Here is a 21,780-nt window from a genome sequence, read left to right on the forward strand (position 1 = left end):
AGAAACCTTTTAAGCAGTGCCAATCGCAATCCGTGCTAAAGGCGCAATCGGAGCGAGTTATGGTAGCATTTGCCGGGCCCACGCTCATTGCTCTAGTGATTTCCATGTTATGGTACCTCCACAACGTTTGAGCTTTTCGCTAATACAACTTAATTCAGATTATTTAGTACTTAATCTAAAAGTGGGCATTTCCTCGACTGTAATCGAATAAAGATGGTCAGGACGGATGTTATTGGCGATTTGACGTCTTTGGGGCTACTTAATCAAAGAGCTCGCATACTCGTTGTTGGCGATGGCAACTTCTCCTACTCCCGAGCGCTCATGCGCGCCAATAGCGCACGCATTAAAGCGTCCGAAATTAATGTGACGGTCACGTCCCTGGACGCAGAGAGCCAATTGGTAAAAATGTATCCAAATTCTCGTGCTATTTTGGATGAGTTGCGCAGTAGTGGCATTAACATTCGACATGGTGTTGATGCCACTAAGCTGGAGAGCCTTTCATTTAAGAACGATACACAACGTAACAAATTTGACCGCGTCGTGTTTAATTTCCCACATTATGTGGCGAATGGAGGCGGCAACAAGAATATAAGCAACAAAATTCATCGTCATCGCCAATTGCTTGTTGCCTTTTTTGCCAGTGCCAGTCAAGTGCTGACGAGAGACGGACAAATTTGGGTGACATTGTGTGCCGGACAAGGAGGGACGAAGCTGGAGATGAAGCCACGAACAGAAGGGAATACATGGCAAATCATTCAGTGTGCTGCGGCTGCAAAATTGGTGCTTCAAGACGCACATTTTTTCCCTATGGAGGCTTTGACTGCGCTAGGATATTACAGCGTGGGGTATCAGTCGCGTGAAAAAGCGTTTTGGACGGAAGGTGGCATAACGCATGTATTTTGTCACGAAGCTCGAGGACATAAATCTTGTTTTCCCATCACGTGGAGGCGTGGCATCAGCTTTTGGATTACAGACGAAGCATTGTTTACACAAGACCGCTTGGTTGACGTCCTACATGAGCATTTCCCATTGGAAACAATGGATTTAGCCATTTCACTGCTTGATGAGTATCGCTGCAAAAATAGCGGGCGCAAGTCTGTCACGTACCGTCTCGACATCTCGTCGCCTGTCATGGCACTATCTCGTGAGCGCATCAATGCATTAGTACAAACTGCACTCTATGCCATCGACAGCTCAGAATTTGGAGCTTGTCGGACTACATGAGAAATCTTCTTTTATACACCACCAGTTCCATTTTAAATTACGATTCCGACAGTTAGCTTCTGCCAAACCTTAACATGACCTGCACAAGTGGGTCCTGGCATACCTTTACTTTAGTGGCATGCCAAAGATAAACAACTTCTACTTGAGGCGCCAGCCCTTACGAGGATCGCGCTACGAATTAAAGCTACACTATGAGCGCCACAAAGGTGCAACCCCAAAACTCCTTCTGCGCGCGCGACTAAGCAAAAAAGTTCGAAAAAGGACCGGAGTATTCGTGATGAAAAACGCGTTGAGAGCAAAGGCAGGCGCCGACGACGACTTTAATTGCTTGACTGTCATTCGAACACAGAAGTTTACCAAAGTTTCTTCAACACGTTCTGTAAGAAAACCTTCCACAAATCTTGTTTCTATCCAATCAACAGAGATATTGCATGCAGTCAAATTTCTTCAAACGTGTAGGATTGGTTAAAAGCAAGGGCTAACGTCGACACCGAAGTACATTGGTCCATGATAGGCTGTACTGCAGATTGCGTCCTTTTTTAGCACAATTTTATTGACATCCGAGCGGCCTTGACATGCCGTCCATTCTGTTATCGAAGCCCGATTGAAGAATTTGATTATCATGCGATGGAACTTCATTATTGTAATCATTGTAGCAACCTCAGCCGTATGGGTCATTGGAGAAGACACAAGCACGGTACAGACCGAGTCGAAGAAATCCAGCACTCTACCAGCCCATCATTATCTCAAAGGAAGGAAAGCAGCCATAATGACCACCGCTACCGATGATGAGGGAAGGGTTTTCGCGGAGAATTTCGCATCACTCAAGACTGGTTTTGCCAAAAGCTTGGAAAAAATTCGGCAAAAATATAGGAGTATTGATGAATTCCTAAAAGATAATCCTGTGATCAGAAAAGAGATCATTGTTGCAATAGTGCTGTTGACTCTTATTGTGGCTTCTCCCATTGTAGTCAACTGGTTTTATCCAGCGTAAGAAACATCAATTTTAATTAAGTGAAGTGTTTACCGCTATCACTTCTGTCATACTGCAGTTATCCATTACTTATCGCATTGCAAAACGTAAACAATAACATCCACGAAAGGCATACTTGCTGCTGACTGGCAATGCCCCATGACAGCGCTTACTGATGACTGATTGCACGGTCGACGCAGCAGATGGCTATGGGTATTGTAGGCGGGCACGTCGTAATGCGGCCACGCTCTACTTAGACACACATCCATGTACCTTTGACCAACAAGTGCTACCATGAAAAAAAATGCATCACTAAACACTTGTGAAGTTGGCTTCTGGTCGGGACTGCAAAATCAAAAGTGAGATTATGATTAAATTAGATCCTATCTTTTGTACATGGTCTTGACTTGTTTAATCAATCTTACGTCAATCAATCTGACATTGTTCTATCAAACAACACGTCGATTAATCTTAACTTGTCTAATCAATCACAATCAGATCAATCTATCAGTGTCCCATCCATCAGATGGGGCTTAAGTTATTCCAACTCTAATAAGCAACATGCAAATTTTAGGTTGCTAAACAGTCATAACATCACCTTTTAACACTGTCCCTTGATGTTTGTGCTGTGAAGCGTTTATTTGGTTAGCTCGAGACTCGCAACGAATTTGTTGTGTTTGTCTTTCGCAATTGCCTTTGTCATGCAATCGGCTACCATGTCTTCAGTGGACTTGTATTCCAGCTCAATAATCATCATATCCACTCCCTCACGGATAAAGTGGTATTTACTGTCGATATGTTTGGTTCTTGAGTGGTAGACCGGATTCTTTGCAAATGCGATACATCCTTGGTTGTCTTGATAAATAGTTGTGCATCACCATAAAAACCTTTTAAGTCCTTGAGTAGTAGCCGAAGCCAGATAGCTTCCTGAGTTGCGTTGTAAAGACTCATGTACTCGGCTTCTGTACTCGAAGTTGCCACTGTTGGCTGCCGCTTGGACTTCCACGAAATGACGCTACCATTTAAAAATATAACATAGCCTGTTGTCGATCGTCGCTTGCCCAAATCAACAGCCCAATTACCATCATCAAAGCCAATTAGCTCTCCCTTGCTAGGGCCGTCGAATGACATTTCAATGTCTTGAAATGTCTTCAGATGCTTTAGAATCCGCTTGGCTGCAATCCAGTGCGATTTTCGTTTTTCTCGCAAAACTTAGCCACCTCTCCCATGACGTGTGCAATGTCTGGTCGAGTAGAAATTGCCACGCACATTAGTGCTCCCACAAGCTCACGACAAAAGAATCTTTTAATAAAACCATTTCATCGTGTGCTGGGGCTTGACATGTTTTGGATTGCTGTCCGCTGGAGTATGTACATCTTTGCAGCATTCCATGCCAAATTTTTCTGCAAGTCGCTTGATATATGCACGCTGGTCAATCTTGATTACCTTGCTGCTCTGGTCGCGATGTATCTTAACCATGTATATAAATTTTTCATGCTCCAATTTAAAACGCTCGATTATAATATCTCACCGCAGAAGCCGCCATTAAATTTACACTTGCTTATTTATGAGCGCCTCTCAGATCGTTGTGGACATAAAACATATATTTGTGTCATTTCAAGAGTGTCAAGAATCTTCCTGGCACTAGACCTGATCTATAGGCGATCGCAATTTTGGCTTGAAACGAGGCCCGGTTCAGTTGAAAGACCAATTCGATCGGAGCTAGTCAGCTTGTGGACCGAACGATGGTGGCATCCTGGCTCACCATATCATCGGTGTCCAAATCATTTTTTTCTCCTCAGTAAGCGTTAGATGATTTGAGACACTCAACCCGCTTCACCGCAAAAGGTCTCTAGAGCGCAATTATTTTTGATCGCGCAACAGTAGAAGCTGCCTTGTACAAGTTCTCAGTAAGTGTCGCTACAATGAAGTACAGTTCGTTGACAAAAAGAGTTACACATTTTCTTTGAGTGCTAACCCGAAAAACACTTTGGCAAGCGGTTGTGGCGCAAATGGGTCATGTCGCAATTGTAAGCAGGGTAAGTCAACGATGTGAAGCTTTAAAAACCAAGGATGCTCATAATTTAAAGCATGCGACGATGTAATTTCAACAAGCCCAATCTGAACTGCCACCGGATCTAAATGTTCAGACAGCCTAAACTTATAGCCTCACAATAGGTGGATAAATAATAAGTGTAAAAATTCCTTGGGGTAGTATAAGTGGTCATAACCTCGATAAAGCTGATTTTATTTGAAATAGCGTTAATGCAGGTTATTTGCTTTTGGAGCAGCCATCTCAGATAATCACTTATATCCAAGAGATTGCGACGTACAAAAGCCTTAAGAAATATATAAGCGCAACTAGATCACCATATGATTCAGTGCCAACAGGTTTTTGCGGCATGCGAGTTAAAGCACTTCGTAAGATTTTTAATTATGCCAAATATATATGCTTTCTTGGATTCATCCGAGCAACATAGTTCAATCTTGATAAATTGGGGGCCAAACTTAGCCAAACTTACCGTTGTTTTTAAAGCAAGAATTTATCTTTAGGACTGCCAGGCGAGCGATTCCAAAAATATGTCGACTGCAGACGACCGTAAACGTATGATCAGAAAAATACAATAGCACGCTTATCATTATATATGTGATGCTGCCTCAAAGGCACCGAACGTCAAAGGTCGCGAGCAAAAATTTGCAACGATAAGAACCTTGCGTGGCTTTATTAGCAACACGCCGATTTTAATCGAAAAAAAATCGTGTGACGACATCATTGAGTGTTGCTCAATCTGTAACGGGGTGTCCCTTACATAAATATTATTTTATATATTGACACGATGTTTCGACTCCATGTACTACCCCGTAGACTGGTCTCAGGTCGAGACCCCCGGTTTACGGCGGAGTTCTGGCAATCTGTGTCTAAATGATTTGGATCACAGTTAAGAGGTCAACTTCTGGCCATCCGGAAACAGATTGTCAGACAGAATGTGCAAACTGTATCCTCGAAGAAACACTTCGCAGATAAGTCTACTCGTTTCCGAATTGACGCGAGTTCTTGGCGCCGGCTGAGTTTTCCATCAACAACTCGGTGCATGCATCAACTTAGCGTACACCATTTTATGTAAATGGCTTACGCCATCCACGTATACCCACCTTGTTTGAGAGTGAGTCTTATTCAAGAGAGGACTTGCTCATGCAAAGAGCAATCTAGCTCTTGCTCATTGCGCATTGACTGAATAGTCAATGCGAAGGATACCATTATTGGTTCAATCAACATTGAAGGGGACATACTCTGTAATAACGATAAGGCTATTGCTGACTTTTACAGCAACGACACTGATATACTCAGCATCGAAAACAAAAATATTGGTGATAATTTGATGCTCTCACTAAAGAGAAGAATAATATCTCCGCACTGAAAACAATATTAAAACTGAGTCAGCTGGTGATTTCCTGCTGGCTAGAGAAGCAGTGGTCCGTTTCGTGCAGGATTCCATCGCTGATGCCTTGAACCGACAGAAACGGAACTCAGACGAAAATGGAAGAGCAAACGTTCTTTTATTTTACGTTAACAATCAAGTCCTACTGTCTACTGTAAATACACCTAAACATGTAATGACGAATGTGGCCAGTAAAAAATTACTGCTCAGGTATATCGGCACCGCAAATGCAATGCATAAAGATCGAGCGGCCTCGAAGGATGCGTACGCATCCTATGTTGGACGTCTCTGCCCGTACCACCAATAAGATGTTTCGTCCGATTTCATCAAACCGGCACGGTCCAAGGCATCCATCAAATACCGATGGCCCGAGTTAAACACTGATGGTCTCGGGACAGAGCTTGTTCTCACGAACCAGGCGTTTTTCTCATCCTTCAAGGGTGAGATCTCTTGACAAGCTATCACCAGCTCGTCTCGTAGGGACCATTTGTCCGTTCGCTCGACAGTTGTTTCGACCGCAAGTTGCGCACAGTTTTTGCAGCTGTTCGCGACAAACATTGTCGACCGTCGACGAAAAGTCACGACGACGAGAAGGTTCTTGATCACGTACTCCCGTAAATACCGAAGACGTGATTTAAATCAATGCGATGAATCGGAATCGACGCGTGAGGCGAATCCGATTTTTTCTTCCATTCACATTTTTAACGGATTTAAGTGGTCGACTACGACACTTTGCAGTCGAACACCTATTGACTCACCGCGAGATGAAGGAGATTCCGAGAGTTATCTCATTCGTTGGAGAGGGTATCCACCCTCCCATGATAGCTGAGAACCTCGTTCCCAACTAATAATGGACGTCTTGTATAGTACGATGAGATCCATCCTCTTCCTTGAAAGGTCCATCGAAGAGCGAGCGCATCCCGCGCTCGTAAAAGAATTAAAAAAACTGAATATCTTCGCTAATGTCAGAAGTGATGCACGTCCTCCATTGAGGGTGTTTAATAACGTACGCCTCCTTTGGGGCATGGCCTGCACCCTTAAAGCAGCAGGGACATGAGTCTCCCACGAGAGGCAAAGTAAGCCTGCCACACTGGACAAACTGTGCCGCTTACAGCGTGCCCCGACTACAGTACGTCTTTAAATTGGTCTCGAAAAGTAACCAGTTTGTCAATCCAGGCCTCGCGGTCTATGCTTTGCGCATTCTAAATGAATATTTTTCAAGCTTAAAACAAAGGAGCTATATTCGGCACGCTTGCAGGCTAATTATCGATGCTGGAAAAGGCATCGTTGGAGCATCCTCACCAGGCTCGTGAAGCGTGGATGGGTCGAACGACGAAATTTTCATCGTTCGTTGGTCATACCAGACCAACAAATTAGGCTGACCGTAGAAAGCAGTCAAGGCTTCATTTCGAGAGCGAATTGCAACGTATTGCGGTCCATATCTTGTTAACTAACGTTTATAATGAAGCGGAAATACGCTCGAAGTGATCGTAAGAATCACTTGTTCCTGGTGGCGTACTTAAGCACCACCAGCAGCATTCGTATTGAAGTGACCTTGACGATACCTGGTGATGTAATTATAGCATCACCTGAGTTATCGGCATCCATTAAGTCACCACAAGATGACACTTCACCAAAAGAGTCTGACTAGAAGCTAAACAATTTCGTCATCACCTCTTTGGTTGTTACGTTAAAACTCGTAAGTTTAACGGACGTGGCCCAGGGTGGCCGGAGACCTTGACAGTTGCCACAGAGTAAAGCGATAACCCCGACTCGTGTCAGTCACCTACAATGGGAGAAGCAGGTGGAGAAGGAGATGACGATCTCCCCACGGTAGACGCAGGAGCGTCTACCAAAGTATTTGCATCACTAGCAGCTGCACGAGTGTAGCTGCCAGCTTTGCGGCCTCACAGGCTACGTGCACGAGCTTCGATACCATGCGCAATAAATCAAAAAGTTGGAATGTAAATGAAACTAACAAGTGCTAATCTACAGAGAGAGGTAATAGGACTCTCTGTCACTCTACATCCGTCACTATATTTGAGTATTGGCTAGGGGTCATGTAATGGGGTGTGCCATTACGTAAGTATTATTTCCTATAAGAGTAAAATTAATATTATTTTATATAGGAGAAATAAGTACAAAATTATTGTTATTCTATAATTTTAACCATGTAGTTCCAATGTTATTAAATTCGGTAATATTGAGGCAACAAGACAATAGTTATGTTGATTGGTTGATTCAAGTTTAAATCAACCCCGCCACTCGTTACAAGATAGAATTAGGCGGTGCAAAAGGAGGCGCTATATATAGTAAGCTATTATAATATTCAAGTCGGTAGATAGATGATCGTTACGTTGGAACAACGTGCAGGCAGTTGTTAGGCGCCGAAAAAGCGACCTCATCCCTCCTAGACAAGTGACGTCACTAAAGCGGTTATCCGTCTTCTCGTGCGCACCGTGAACTAGAAAGTGAATTTAAGACTGAATTTTATTTTGAAGAACTAAATGTGAAACCTTTTTACCCAATAATTAAATGCCATCTCTGTAGATATGCATCCCTGTATGGCGAGCGTATTTATTCTATATACGTCAGCTCGCAGATGATGTCAGGCGTCATCCCTCTAGTGTGAATGCACCTGTGTGCATCACATATACAAGGGTGGATCGCCATGTGAACCTCAACCAAGTGACAGGTCTATTAAGTTAACACGAATGAATTGATCTTCTTGTTATATATACTTAACGGGCGTGCAACATTAGGCAGTCAGCCCGTTGCATGAGGTGCCGCTTTAAAGGTCACAAACTGCAATAACGACGCTGCCGTTGCGTGCCATCTCAAATTCCCCCTTAAAACGATATGAAGCAATATTTGTAACGGGGCATCTTTTGCTAGTACTAGCTAACCTTCAGTGATAACAGTGAAGGTAGGTGCCTCCGAATACTTCGCGTACATGAGGTGTAGGACAAGATTTATAAAGCTTGCTAAGAGTTCATAGCATTTGTGGGTAAATGCTTAGGAAGACTTAGTATAGGGATAGAGTAAAATTGTATCAACAAAAATAAGTTTGTATGACTCATACTTCTAAAGCCCTGATTTAATGCATTAAACTAAACTACTCATTGCTCACCCCCCCCCATTCGTGCGTCTGGCAGCGAATAACGGGGTAAATTTAACGACTGTGATTAACTTATGAACAGAATTGGCACATTGCCACTTCTATATTACCGTGTAAGGTAATATTGGCAATACTAACGGAAAAGGGTACTAATCATAATTCTTAATTATTTCTCATATAGTCACTAATACTTCTGTAACGGGACACCTCGTTGCATCACCCCCATATTCAACAGTCTCTCAAGGGACATTAACTATTTAACAGAGTGTACTATCTAGTCTCCATGAGAAAATTAAGCACTCGTTGGTTTGTAAAACATGTCCATCGCATCATTAACAAGTACATGCGCTGCTACTGCCACCGCTGCTAACTCGATTAGTTTTGCTTTCTCTGCACCAGGTGCGTAATGATGAGATATCATTCCCCTCTTTAGTAATAGCATAAATGCTCTCAGTAGTACTACAATTGTCGATGCTGGATAGATCAGCATCGTTGTAATTAAAGTCACCCATAGCCTTTTTGCTATTGCTGAGTTGTCTTCTTCAATGACGATTAGGTCAATATCAGTATCCATCACATTGACTGTTTAGTTAATGCGTGATGAGCAAAAGCCAGATCGATTATTGCCCGAGCGATTCCACCCCCTTGAGCTAAATTAGAAGTCTAACAAGGAAGACAGGTTTCCAAGCTCCGCTGTGAATAGGGGACCACGATACGAAAGCAGTTCACGGGAAAACCCGTGAAGTCGAAATATCGTTTCGAAAAGACACGAGCACAGTCTTTAGCTGTGATCGAATCCGGGATTGCAGCAAGATGTACCATCTTGCTGAAATGATCCTCAAACACAAAAGTATCATATGTGAGCGTCTTCTGGAATCTCGAAAACGAAGTTTATAGATACAAACTGCCAGCACTCTGTTGGAAAAGAAAGGTTGAAGTTGTAGCATGGGATGAAGAGCTAGGCTTTATACTCCCGCACAAACATAAACTGGCGGGGCAAGTAAAAGTCGCGACTTACGGCGAGCTAAGTCTTCGCAAGTCCACGATGCCCACTTATTGGTACTCATACATGATGCGTAGTCGCAAATCATTGTATTCGGGAACGACCACACGAGGTGTGTTGCCAGCAATGGCTGTGTAATACAGTAAACCGATGCGTGTTCTGTACGATCCGTTAAAGATCGATACAATTTTGACAATCTTTTAAAGCTTGTTAAAATGAATTTTAAGGCAATCCATCAACCCTTTAAGAGCCTTATCTTCTTGATAGGCTCTTCTTAAGTCGTCAAGTAATGTTGACGACGGAACACACATTGTTGCGGCAATGGGCTCATGCTCACTGTTAATTGATGCAACAGCGGGCTTATTCTCACTGTTGTTTTGCCCAGTCAGCTCAAAGTCGGGCTGGCGCGAAAGGGCATTAGCGACGACATTAAGTCGTCCTCGTTTATATTTCACGGAGAAGTTGTACTCCACGAAGTAAGACAACCATCTCGCCATTCTTTGCGAGAGGTGTGCACTGTTTTCGGCCGTGCGTAAAGACGCATGGTCCTTAAAACAATTAAACGGCTTATCTCCCAGCAGATAGAGCCTAAAGCTAGCCAGTGCACATTTCATGGCAAGGAGTACCTTGTCATGCACTCGGTAATTGCGTTCAGTTGGTTAAAACTGGCGCGACTGTTAGCAGACAATGCGCTCTGCGCCATCTGTGTCGTATTGCATTAACTAACAGCCGAATGCAAAATCGCTGGCGTTACAGACCACATGAAATTTTCTGTCTTGGTCAGCAATCGTCAAGATTGGCGATTCCACTAAGCTTTGTTTGATACCCTCAAAAGATCGCTGACAACCAGCGTTCCATGACCATAATTTGTTTTTCTTCAACAATTACAAAATATGTACTGTCATGTCGGCATAATTGCGGGTGTATTTATGTAAGTACGCTGCTAAGCTGAGGGAATTTCTAAGTCCCTTTACATCGACTGGCATAGCCAGTCGGTTATTGCCTTGATCTTTTCAGGATAGGGCGTACACCGTGTATACCCACGATGCACCAAGAAGTGGAATTTCGGTTGCAGCGAATATGCATACAATTTATGCTTACGCATAAGTGTAAGAATTTCTCGGACGTGGGTACGATGTACTTCAACGTCCAACTTTCCATTTATGGCTGTGCTATGAACGAAGACGTCATCAGAACAATTCTGTGCGAAATGCCGCACCGATCTCAACAAATCTTTTAAAAATTGCAGTATCATTACTAAGCCCCTTTGCATAACTAGCCATTTCCATAGCACCTCGCTTGGGGGGATAATGCCGTAAACGGAGTATCCTGTTCACGCATGAGGATCTAATAAAATCCATCCATTCACCAGACCCTTTGACGAAAAGATGGTACTCTTTGACATACCATCAATGTTTACATCCTTTCATATCGGCGTTTGAGCCGGTTCCGTTGCACGCATCATACGACCGCCATTTCCTATGCATCGCTTGGCAATAGTCTTGAGCTTATATCCGTTGGACTTGTTCAACGTGTTCAACAAGTCCAACGGATATAAGCTCAAGACTATTGTTGTTCACGAGGCAGTGACCAATGCTTCATCACACAGTATTTCGAACCAGGTATCAGGTCGATTTCGTGTCGAGTGCTTTTATCCTTAGGCAACTTGCACGGTACCATATCGGGGAATTCATCCTTGAATTCAATCAAATTCTTAAATAGGAAATTTTGTCATGGAAGACTACCAGTATTTAGACATAGATTGTTCAATCCAAGCCTTCTCTCGAATACACTTTCGTCCATGCTGAGCTATCGAAAATCCGTTCGCTCTCAGAAAATACTATTGCTGACCGAATGTCGGCCGCGTACTTGTCATCTGCGATAAGTACGCAGATCTCGCAAGAACCGTTTAAGTTCAAGCGTTGACGATTGATTTATTCCAAAAATGACTTCGGAGGCGCTGTATAAGCACCTACAGTTGATCCGTTGTTTACTAAGACGTTTAATGTCTCAGTTTCCTCTTTGGAACTTGTTTTGAAGAGTACCCGGGATTCTTTTATCGCAGGTTTCTGGGAACTTATCTTCTCAGAGTCTTTGAGACTTATTCCCTCAAGTTTTACTTTGAAAGCATTATCTCTAATTGCCTCTAGCAGTGGTTGCGCGACCACAGCGAGAGCCTCTACGATTGAATTTCCAGTCGTTCCAGAATTTTTGCGCTGTCTCTTATAGACAACCTTTTTTACTTTCTTGGATGCTGATCTCTAGGTGAACATCATTTCCTGGTCTACCGGACTTATTCGGGTGGTCGAACTTCGACGCTGCCTATTGATGTGCACAGCCGTCGCAATCTAACTCCACAGTGTGATGGGTTATCACACTCTGGTCTCGTGCAGTCGTACTAACGACTAAGCAATAAGAGGGCCATCTAGAACATTCGCACGCTTGTGAACGCTCCAAGTTCATCAAATGGATGAACGCGAGGCAGGCATCGCCACACTTGATGCTGCCAATTTATGTAGGGCTCGTGCTTTCTAAGCCATGGCAATCCAAAGATGACATCAGAATTTGTTTTTATCCGAATCCAGTACGATATAACCATCATTGTACTGTGTACCCTTTAACGTGTATCGTATATCAGCGACACGTTTATTTTCTGTTACCGATGCGATGTTGTTAGGCACACTATCATCCTCGTTAGAAGTTTATCGCGCTCAACGAACTTAAAACTTGCGATCTTCTAGCGATTGGCGTCGAAAAAATTGTTCGACACTTCACAATCGGCTCGGAACTTAAGGGGGTAGCAATTTATTTGCCATATTAATTTTCAAGGTGATGAGGTTTACCTCATCACCTGGGGAAGTTACACACAAGGTTTGCATGTGAGGAGCAACTTTCGTAAAAAATCCTGCAAATCCTTTTGACGTTGCTGGATCAGAAGGCCGGCTACATACCTACTGGCCCCGAATATTGGTTGACGATCCATGTCGCCCTTGCGATCTCGTAACGGCGTTTGATCCGCGTCGCCGCGGTTCCTAAGGGGAGGCCGATTGTTTCGCTCAGTATTTACTAGGTACTGGGCGTGGGGCAGGCGTAAAATCCTGTCTTTTGGCAAAAATTGCATTTTTGCAATAGTTTGTAAATTGAAGGGCGAGGATTCTCGCTTTCCATGTACGAGAGGTCCGTCCATAGGTTCTGGACCTTCTTTTCTAGTCGTCTGTTTGGGCGATAAACATAAGAGTGGGGAAAGCCTGTTTCACTTTGAAGTTCTCCTGTTCCGCTACAGAGATCGCTTGGTCAAGCGTCTCGAATCCGAGCCGAAACAAGTGGGTCTTAACAGGACTGTCTGCAAGACCCCTAATACATACAGTTGACTGTGTTTGTTCATCAATTGGATGGCTCACGATACAACTTACTAGGTAACGTGTGTATTGGGCGTAAGCATGAAGGCCATGCTCGGCCTGTTTTAAATCCAGGAGCTCTGCTTGAGCCGTGAATTCGGCACGTGACGGCTCAAAGGCTTGCCTGAGCCGGGTCTGAAAGACCTCATACGACGTACACACATATAGGATGCGAAGGTTGAGTCTAAGGCCCAAAATTTCGCACGTCCGGCCAAGTTAAACATGCCAAATTTCACTTTCGTCGCATCGTCATCGATGCGGCGAGCTTCAATTTCGTCGTCTAATTCGACGAGCCATCTTAAAGGGGAATTGCCTTCGACTGCTTTAAACTTAGATATTTCGATCTTTAAGCTTTAGAGTCGACGTGAAAGCGTCGGACCGCTAGCAGCATGTAAATGCTGCTATCTCAACAGTCCAACTCTTGAGCACCCAGTTTTTAAACACCTCTGCGTGTTGAGAGCCTTGCTGGTGAAGCAAGGTTACTTTTTCGTGAGCCCCGTCGAGTTGATGTTGTATAAACTCGGCTATAGCCGCATGTTGCTCGTCTCTCAGTGGTGTAACGGGGCACCTTACGCTAGGAATGATAACAGTACTCGCCAACCTACATTGATAACAGTGAAGGGTTAGGTGCCTCGATTACTTCACGTACACTGACGTGCAGATGAAGGTTGCAAGTATTTAAGATGTCTTAGCTATTAGAGGTCAATACCGAGCTTCGTATAGAAAAAGAAAAACAGTATTGATATATTCAGTTCCTACGTAACAATCTTCTATCTACTGACTTTAATCTGACTATGTATAGCGCCGCCTTGCGCATCCCCCAGTCCTGTCTTCTTACGATTTGCAGTGTTACTTTTAACTTAAAACAACCAATTAACATGATTATTGTCATGCTGCCTCAATATTTCCAAATTTGGTAATATTGGCACTATTAAGTCAAAATTATGAAAAGATCATAATTTTGTACTTTTCTATTTATTTCCTCCCACAGGAAAATATATATAGTTCCTCGTATAGGAATTAAAATCTATGTGACGGACCCCGTTTCACTACAGATTGCACCGGTACCCAAAACGTCAGTGTGATGTGGTCCTTCTCAAAGTGAAAGATAATTACATGAGGTCGTTATCTCTGGTACAAATACGTAGTAATCATTTTTTAAATTTTGGTGGATAAGTTTTCATTCGGGCAAAATACTTAGTTAGTATACGATGGGCGTATTTGTAACGGGCACCTTTTGCTAGAACACCTACACTGGTTACAGTGAACGTAATTACTTAATGTCTTTGACGTGCAGAGGAAAGTTCTTAGGAGCTACTATGGGTTTATTTTAAGGCTTTAGAATAACAATGCAATGCGCCTCCTTGCGCTACGCCCAATCGTGTCTTATGACGATTGGCGGGGTTGATGAAAACTTAAATCAAGGTAAAAAGCACTATAATCGACGAATCGGCATGGAGAAAATTCATTCCCCAATGGTACTAAAACGCCTGCGCCGCAACGGGGCGCGAATTCGCAAGGCTCTCGAAGTTTGCAATCTTGAGGAGCATGCTCGTCGATTGGTACGCTGTTCGCCACCGCATCGAGTGCTTGGACTAGACATTAACACGAACAGTACGGGATTTGCCATCGTGACAGAACGTGGCCGCGTGTGTCGCTGGGGCCACATTCCAACGGACCACTTCGCTAGTGCCGACGTGATGCAGATTGGCGAAGCCATTGATAATTTTTTAGCGACTGTTCATACCGCTGAGCTTCAAAAAGAACCGGTTCAGTGGACCATCGGCATTGAAGCATTTATGCGAATGTTCCTCTCTGGCCGCTTCAATAACGCCGGCATCTTTCAGCTAGCACAGCTCAATGGTATCGTTTCCTATGCCTGTTGGAAGCGCTTTGGCGTGCTTCCACTTCATACGCATCCATCAGCCGCTCGATCTTTCTTTGGTCTTCGCAAACGAATGAAAAAGAGCAAGAATGATAGCATCAAAAACGTAGTCATGACCTTTTTGGAACAGCAAGAGCCTGAACTCACATTAGCAGCAGGTCGTGGCTCCGATACAACAGCTTTGCCAACATTTCAACGATTGCGAACGGGAGCTTTGGCAGACTCGGCATTTGATATTGCTGACGCTTACGTGATCGCAGCTTATACACGCTGTGTGCACTTCAAGACTCAGCTCGAGGCGCTGCAGCCCCACATCGCGGAGACGTTTTCACGCCGATACCTTGAAATGACGTTTAAAGCTGCAGCAAAGGCGAAGAAGAGCTCGATAGAGATGGAGATATTGATGGCGATGGATGAGAGAAATAAGCAGGCGTATATGCAAGAATTGTTTGCGTTTGGACTCGAAAATTGGTTTAAAAAGCAGAAATGTTTTATGCCATTCGATGACGTAGAATCTGTATGATCCTACGTACTTGAAATTTAAAAGGCACATGCGTTTTTTTTTAACGCATTCAATGGAATTCGTGCACGTCCGTCCATGCGTCCTCCTCCTTCTCACGCTTGTAGTAGTCAAACAGACTGTCCGGTTCAAGTCCCAGCATGGGCTTGCTCTTGTGAATGGCCATTGCCTCCACAAAGAGCTGCACTAAACTGATGTTTGTTAACAGCGGAATCGAAAAGTCGACCGCTGTACGACGAATCTGATAGTTATTTTTCATTTGCAGGCTCTGGTTGTTGGGGAGGTTCACGACAAGGTCGATCTTTCCTTCTTTAATGAGATTTAGCGCATTGTTTTTGCTCTCGCCATCCGATGGAAAGTCTACCTTTGTCGATGGAATGCCATATTTCATCAGGTACGCGTGCGTCTTCTCGGTCGTGTACAGATTGTAACCTAGCTCGTGCATCTTGTAAGCGGCGTGTACAAAATCTTCCGAAAACTTGTCTTGCATTGACAGCAGAATGTTCTTTTCTGGTAACTTAAAATTTGATGAAATTAATGCTTTTAAAAAGGCTTCGTGAAGATTTTTACCGAAGCAAGCAACTTCACCGGTTGATGCCATCTCGACGCCTAGCAGCGGGTCTGCCCCGCCTAAACGAGTGTACGAGAACATGGGTGATTTAATGCCAACGTAACCTTCCGGACGCTTAGGACCATCAAGAGGAGGCAAGTTGTCATTCTCTGTAGACACCCCAACCATCACCTTTGTTGCTGCGTTAATAAAATCAGCGCCCGTAGTCTTGGACACAAACGGGAACGAACGCGAGGCACGCAAGTTGCACTCAATAACGCTTACGTCTGCTCCCTTGGCCAAGAATTGCGCGTTGAAAGGACCTGAAATGTTTAGCGCTTTGGCGATCTTCTCGGCGTTGCGCTTGATTTGATTTTTGTAGAACGAGCTCGCTTGCACAGGTGGCAGCACCAAAGTGGCATCACCACTGTGGACACCGGCATTTTCGACGTGCTCTGAAATGGCCGCGGCAATAACTTTGCCGTTCTTGGCCACGGCATCAAGTTCCAGCTCTTTCGCACCCTCCACAAACTTGGTGATGACAACGGGATGGTCAGCAGATATAGCAATGGCTTGGTTCAATACACTGTCTAGCTCTTCGAAAGTGTAGGCCACATTCATGGCAGCACCGCTCAATACGTACGATGGACGCACTAGCACTGGGTACCCAACGCGCTCAGCAAATTCACGAGCAGCCACCTTGCTCGTAAGCTCTTTCCACGCCGGCTGAGGTACTCCGGCCTTATCCATAAGCTTGGAAAATTTGTATCGATCCTCCGCGCTATCAATCATAGTAGGATGCGTACCTAGAATTTTGACGCCAGCCTTATGTAGCGGCAGCGCGAGGTTATTCGGGATTTGTCCACCCACTGACACCACAACGCCTTGGACACCCTCCCGGTCATTAACGTCCATCACGCGTTCCTTTGATAGCTCCTCAAAGTACAACTGGTCACACTCGTCATAGTCCGTACTGACCGTTTCAGGGTTGTAGTTAAGCATCACAGCGCGGTACCCAAGTTTGCGAAGTGTACGAATGCAGCTCACAGCACACCAGTCAAATTCGACAGAGCTACCGATGCGGTAAGCACCACTGCCCAATACCATAACACCATCATTCGGGTCCTGCGCCGGTACATCGTGCTCCGTACCATTGTAGGTCATATATAGGTAATTAGTCTGAGCCGGGTATTCAGCAGCTAAGGTATCAATTTGCTTGACGACCGGCACGATGCCAAGCTCTTTACGCTTAGCACGCACTTTGTCGTCTGTGCAGCTGAACATGCGCGCAAGCTGACGATCCGAGAATCCAAGCTTTTTGGCCTCAGCAATATCCGAAGCTGTTACGTCATTCAGCTTTTTGCCAGTTAAGTTGACATCACAGTCGCAAATTGCCTGCAATCGACTGAGAAACCAGGTATCAATCTTTGTAATCTCGTGTACCTGTTCAATTGAGAGCTGGCCTGTCTTCAGGGCCTGTGCGATCTGATAAATGCGACGATCCGTCGGTTTTCCAAGTGCTTCTATAAGCTCGTCGTGCGACAACTCATAACGTGGCTCAAAGCCTTCGTTTGAAGGCTCTACCATGCGCAGAGCCTTTTGAATCGCCTCTTCGAATGTCCGAGCGATGGACATAACTTCTCCTACACTTTTCATGGACGAACCAATTTCCGTACTAACGTTGTCAAACTTGGCTAAGTCCCATCGAGGCATTTTGGCCACGCAATAGTCCAACGACGGCTCAAAGCACGCCGTCGTGCTTTTAGTTACTAAATTTTGAAGGTCCGGGAGATTAATGCCTAGCGCAAGCTTGGCAGCCACAAACGCCAGGGGATATCCCGTCGCCTTGGAGGCTAATGCACTTGACCGCGATAAACGAGCATTCACCTCGATAATGCAGTACTCTTCCGACTCTGGGTTTAAAGCGTACTGGATGTTGCATTCTCCAACAATTCCTAGATGACGCACTACCTTCACAGCAGTTTCACGCAACATGTGGTACTCGCGATTTGATAGCGTCTGCGAAGGCGCAATCACGATTGATTCACCCGTGTGAATACCTAACGGATCAAAATTCTCCATGTTGCACACCGTCAAACAATTATCGGCAGCATCACGCACGACTTCGTACTCGACTTCTTTCCATCCCTTCATAGATCGCTCTACTAGAATTTGAGGACTGCCAGAGAATGCTTGTTCAGCCATTGTCCGCATATGCGCTTCATCGTCACAAATACCAGAGCCGAGACCCCCAAGTGCGAATGCAGAGCGAATCATGACAGGAAATCCAATGCGATAAGCCGCCTGAACAGCATCCTCGACTGACTCGACTGCTTCACTCTGTGCAATCTTTTCATTGATCTCCATCAGCTTGACATTAAAGAGCTCACGATCCTCTGTGTAATTAATCACATTAATCTGCGTTCCTAGCACTTGGACGTTATACTTCTCCAATACTCCCCGCTTGTCGAGCTCCACACCGCAGTTAAGGGCCGTCTGTCCACCCATTGAAATGAGAATTCCATCTGGACGCTCACGTTTGATGACTTGCTCGACAAAATCGGCATTAACTGGAAGATAGTAGACGTTGCTAGCCTGTGCTTCACTAGATCGGTCAATATTAGTCTGGACTGACGCAATATTGGGATTAATCAGTATCGTCTCAATATTTTCTTCTTTTAATGCCTTGATCGCCTGGGAGCCGGAATAGTCAAACTCCCCCGCCTGACCAATTGAGAGACCACCCGATCCAAGCACCAATACCTTCTTGACCTTAATGCGTTCAATATGCGGACGATGATCCATACTTTTGATCGCCCCTTTTTCCTTGGAACGCACAGCATTGAGAAATGTGTCAAATAAGAACTCAGTGTCCGTGGGGCCACCAGCGTGCTCTGGGTGGAATTGTGCCGTGAAGTAAGGCTTCGACTTGTGAATAATGCCCTCATTCGTACCATCGTTTAAATTGACAAATAGTTCAGTCCAATCACTTGGTAATGTCTTGCCATCCACCGCGTAGCCGTGATTCTGTGCGGTAATGTAACTTTGACCAGTCTTAAGATTGTGGACGGGCTGATTCTGCCCTCGATTACCAAACGGGAGTTTGTACGTAGTTGCTCCTGCGGCAAGACTTAATAATTGATTACCAAGACAGATGCCAAAGATCGGCTTGACATTGTCACCCTGAAGGGCCAGTGCTTTTTGAAGCTGAGATATAGTCTCCTTCATGATAGCTGGATCGCCAGGGCCATTTGAGATAAAAAGGCCGTCGTACCAGTCAACTTCAGAGGAAATGTCATGATTCCACGGTACGCGCTTGACTTCAGCGCCGCGTTTAACAAGCTCACGAATAATATTGTACTTAATTCCGCAGTCAACAGCAAGAATCTTGAGTGAATTGCCTTTACCGTACGTAATTTCCTCCTTTGTCGAGACGAGGGAAGCTAAATTAGCCTCATTCACGTCAACAAGGTGAGGCTTGTCACTGCCTTCAACGACAATTCGACCAGCCATGGCGCCATGGGCTCGGATCTTTTTCGTAATGGCGCGGGTATCAATACCGGCGATACCGGGGATCCCTTCACTCTCAAGCCAATCAGAGAGCGACTGTGCGGCATTCCAGTGGCTGTGATGTGACGAGTAGTCCTGTACGACCACACCAGCAGCATGAATGCGATCGGACTCAATATGTTGCTTTAACCCAAACTCATCGAGCACGTTTATATCTGGTACACCATAATTGCCAATCATGGGGAAAGTCATATTGAGGATCTGGCCCTTGAATGACGGGTCTGTGAGCGCCTCCGGATAGCCCACCATGCCAGTCGTAAAGACGACTTCGCCGGCCATTGACTTTTTGGCACCGAACGACACGCCTTCATAGCGTGAACCGTCCTCAAATTCAAGTACAGCGGGAGTCTCAAAACGGGGCGCGTTGCGTCGACTGACCTTTTCGCGTGCAGACACTAACAGACGATTGCCACTGGCCTTGTACAATGGCACCCGGTGCTTTATCGAGTGAGACAAGCGATACATTTTGTCGACAGATTAAACACACCCAAATGGCTATCGTCACGTCACTTTCACTTGGATTATGAACATCAGATCGCGACGGCCCAAGATCGCACGGCACACGTGAAGAGCTATATAGATTTATTAAAATGCGGGAATTTGGCGAAGCCAAGCTACGCCTCATTTGTCAAGCATTTAATACATCAGTGCATAATTTGGTGTCACCGAATGCTGCATGAGCCACCAAATAATGTACGTAGACCGCCGTGGTCGGTGGTCGCACGCATTGTTCATTTGGGCGTTGACAAGTGGAACAGGCATAGCAGCGGCCCTATTTGCTCGTCTCGTCTATGCAACCGCAACTGGCAATTCCGTTGCATAAATATAAATGTCCTAGCAAACAATCATATCATTTTCACCGCTGTCTCGTTGTTACAGTTTCTGTAATAAGCACACTTCGGTTGGTGAACCGTCGTTGTGGTACAGTTTTTATGACGCACACACCTTCAAGCACAGTGAGGAAGCGGCGTGATCGTCTTCTCTCTCACGTGCAGTGAGGTAGTAGGTGGGCGCCTGAGCGAGCTCACTTACGATGGGCGCCTAAGCGACCTTACTTACGAACTAGGTACCTTAGGACAAGTGTCGTCATGAAAGCGGTTACCCAGCTTCACGTGCGCACTTGATATCTAGGAAGTGAGGGCATAGAAGGAAAAAATATTTCTTTGTCTTAGGAAAATGGACATGGCCATAACTTAAACCGAGCAAGAATAGGTGGCCCTAGCCATCTCTAAGCTCGGTGGTAGATCCAGTGAGGGACCCTCTCATGTGGCACTTCCATACATGCCGCTTTTACTTCATGGGAATTGCTAAAATGGGCGTTAACTCGCATGTTTGTGCCGCCTAATCAGGCTTTTCGCGTACGATCGCGACTTTTAGCGTCTCGTCAGCCTAGCGGACTATGTCTAGGATTTGAGAACTCTTATTGCTGCCATGCAGCTAAATCCATTGCCAGAAGTGGTTCTATTAACCATCTTTATTAAATGTCTTAACGTGATTCTTGTCGGAACGCAACTATATCGTTCCCATCCGCTGCTTTGGAAGCAGCGGATGACATTGCGTTAAACGCAGAATACAACTTTAAGTCCTCTCGCATTAATATTGATAGGCACCATATGCTCCTCGAGCACATCGGGTTCGTTTTACAGACTGGAACCTATGGACCTCAGCCTCGCTTAAGAAGAAGAAGAGTTTCAAGCTGTACACCAGCCTCGTAACATCCGTAGATGTTACACGCGCGGGAGTACTAAGCATTTACGCCCGGCTTGTATATTGCGTAATTCGCGCAAAGCTCGAAAGAGCAACAATCCCGACATATACCAAAAATGTAACGGGGTGTATCGTTACATGAAATTAACAATAAAAGATTGTTAATTAATATTATCCAAAAGGTAGATAATATTTGGAGGAAATTACTTTAAATAGTAATTTCCTGAATTCTTATCCATAAATAGGTATAGACCATTATGTCTATTTATTCCGCAGACTAATCAGCTGTAGAAGTAATCAAAGAGAGTTACGAGATAAGATAGATAAGAATTCATTTACATGTTTAGTATTAGTTTATAGTTAAGACAACATTTACAAAGATAGATTAACAA

At 44.7% G+C, this 21,780-nt stretch overlaps 4 protein-coding genes across 4 annotated transcripts; 3 read left to right on the top strand and 1 right to left on the bottom strand.

Moving 5' to 3' along the window:
• Positions 1–213: 213 nt before the first annotated feature.
• On the top strand, positions 214–1,224 carry CCR75_008871 (uncharacterized protein; the record flags this gene model as incomplete). The annotated part of the gene is made up of 1 exon (XM_067966918.1): positions 214–1,224. One exon carries the CDS (start codon positions 214–216, stop codon positions 1,222–1,224), a length of 1,011 nt encoding a protein of 336 aa, XP_067814479.1.
• A 622-nt stretch (positions 1,225–1,846) lies between these two features.
• Positions 1,847–2,218, top strand: CCR75_008870 (uncharacterized protein; the record flags this gene model as incomplete). The annotated part of the gene is made up of 1 exon (XM_067966917.1): positions 1,847–2,218. One exon carries the CDS (start codon positions 1,847–1,849, stop codon positions 2,216–2,218), a length of 372 nt encoding a protein of 123 aa, XP_067814478.1.
• Positions 2,219–14,631: 12,413 nt separating this feature from the next.
• On the top strand, positions 14,632–15,564 carry CCR75_008869 (uncharacterized protein; the record flags this gene model as incomplete). The annotated part of the gene is made up of 1 exon (XM_067966916.1): positions 14,632–15,564. One exon carries the CDS (start codon positions 14,632–14,634, stop codon positions 15,562–15,564), a length of 933 nt encoding a protein of 310 aa, XP_067814743.1.
• Positions 15,565–15,613: 49 nt separating this feature from the next.
• On the bottom strand, positions 15,614–20,146 carry CCR75_008868 (uncharacterized protein; the record flags this gene model as incomplete). The annotated part of the gene is made up of 1 exon (XM_067966915.1): positions 15,614–20,146. One exon carries the CDS (start codon positions 20,144–20,146, stop codon positions 15,614–15,616), a length of 4,533 nt encoding a protein of 1,510 aa, XP_067814744.1.
• Positions 20,147–21,780: the final 1,634 nt, after the last annotated feature.

The sequence above is a fragment of the Bremia lactucae genome, linkage group LG10, assembly GCF_004359215.1.
Source record: "Bremia lactucae strain SF5 linkage group LG10, whole genome shotgun sequence".
NCBI classification, from domain to species: domain Eukaryota; phylum Oomycota; class Peronosporomycetes; order Peronosporales; family Peronosporaceae; genus Bremia; species Bremia lactucae.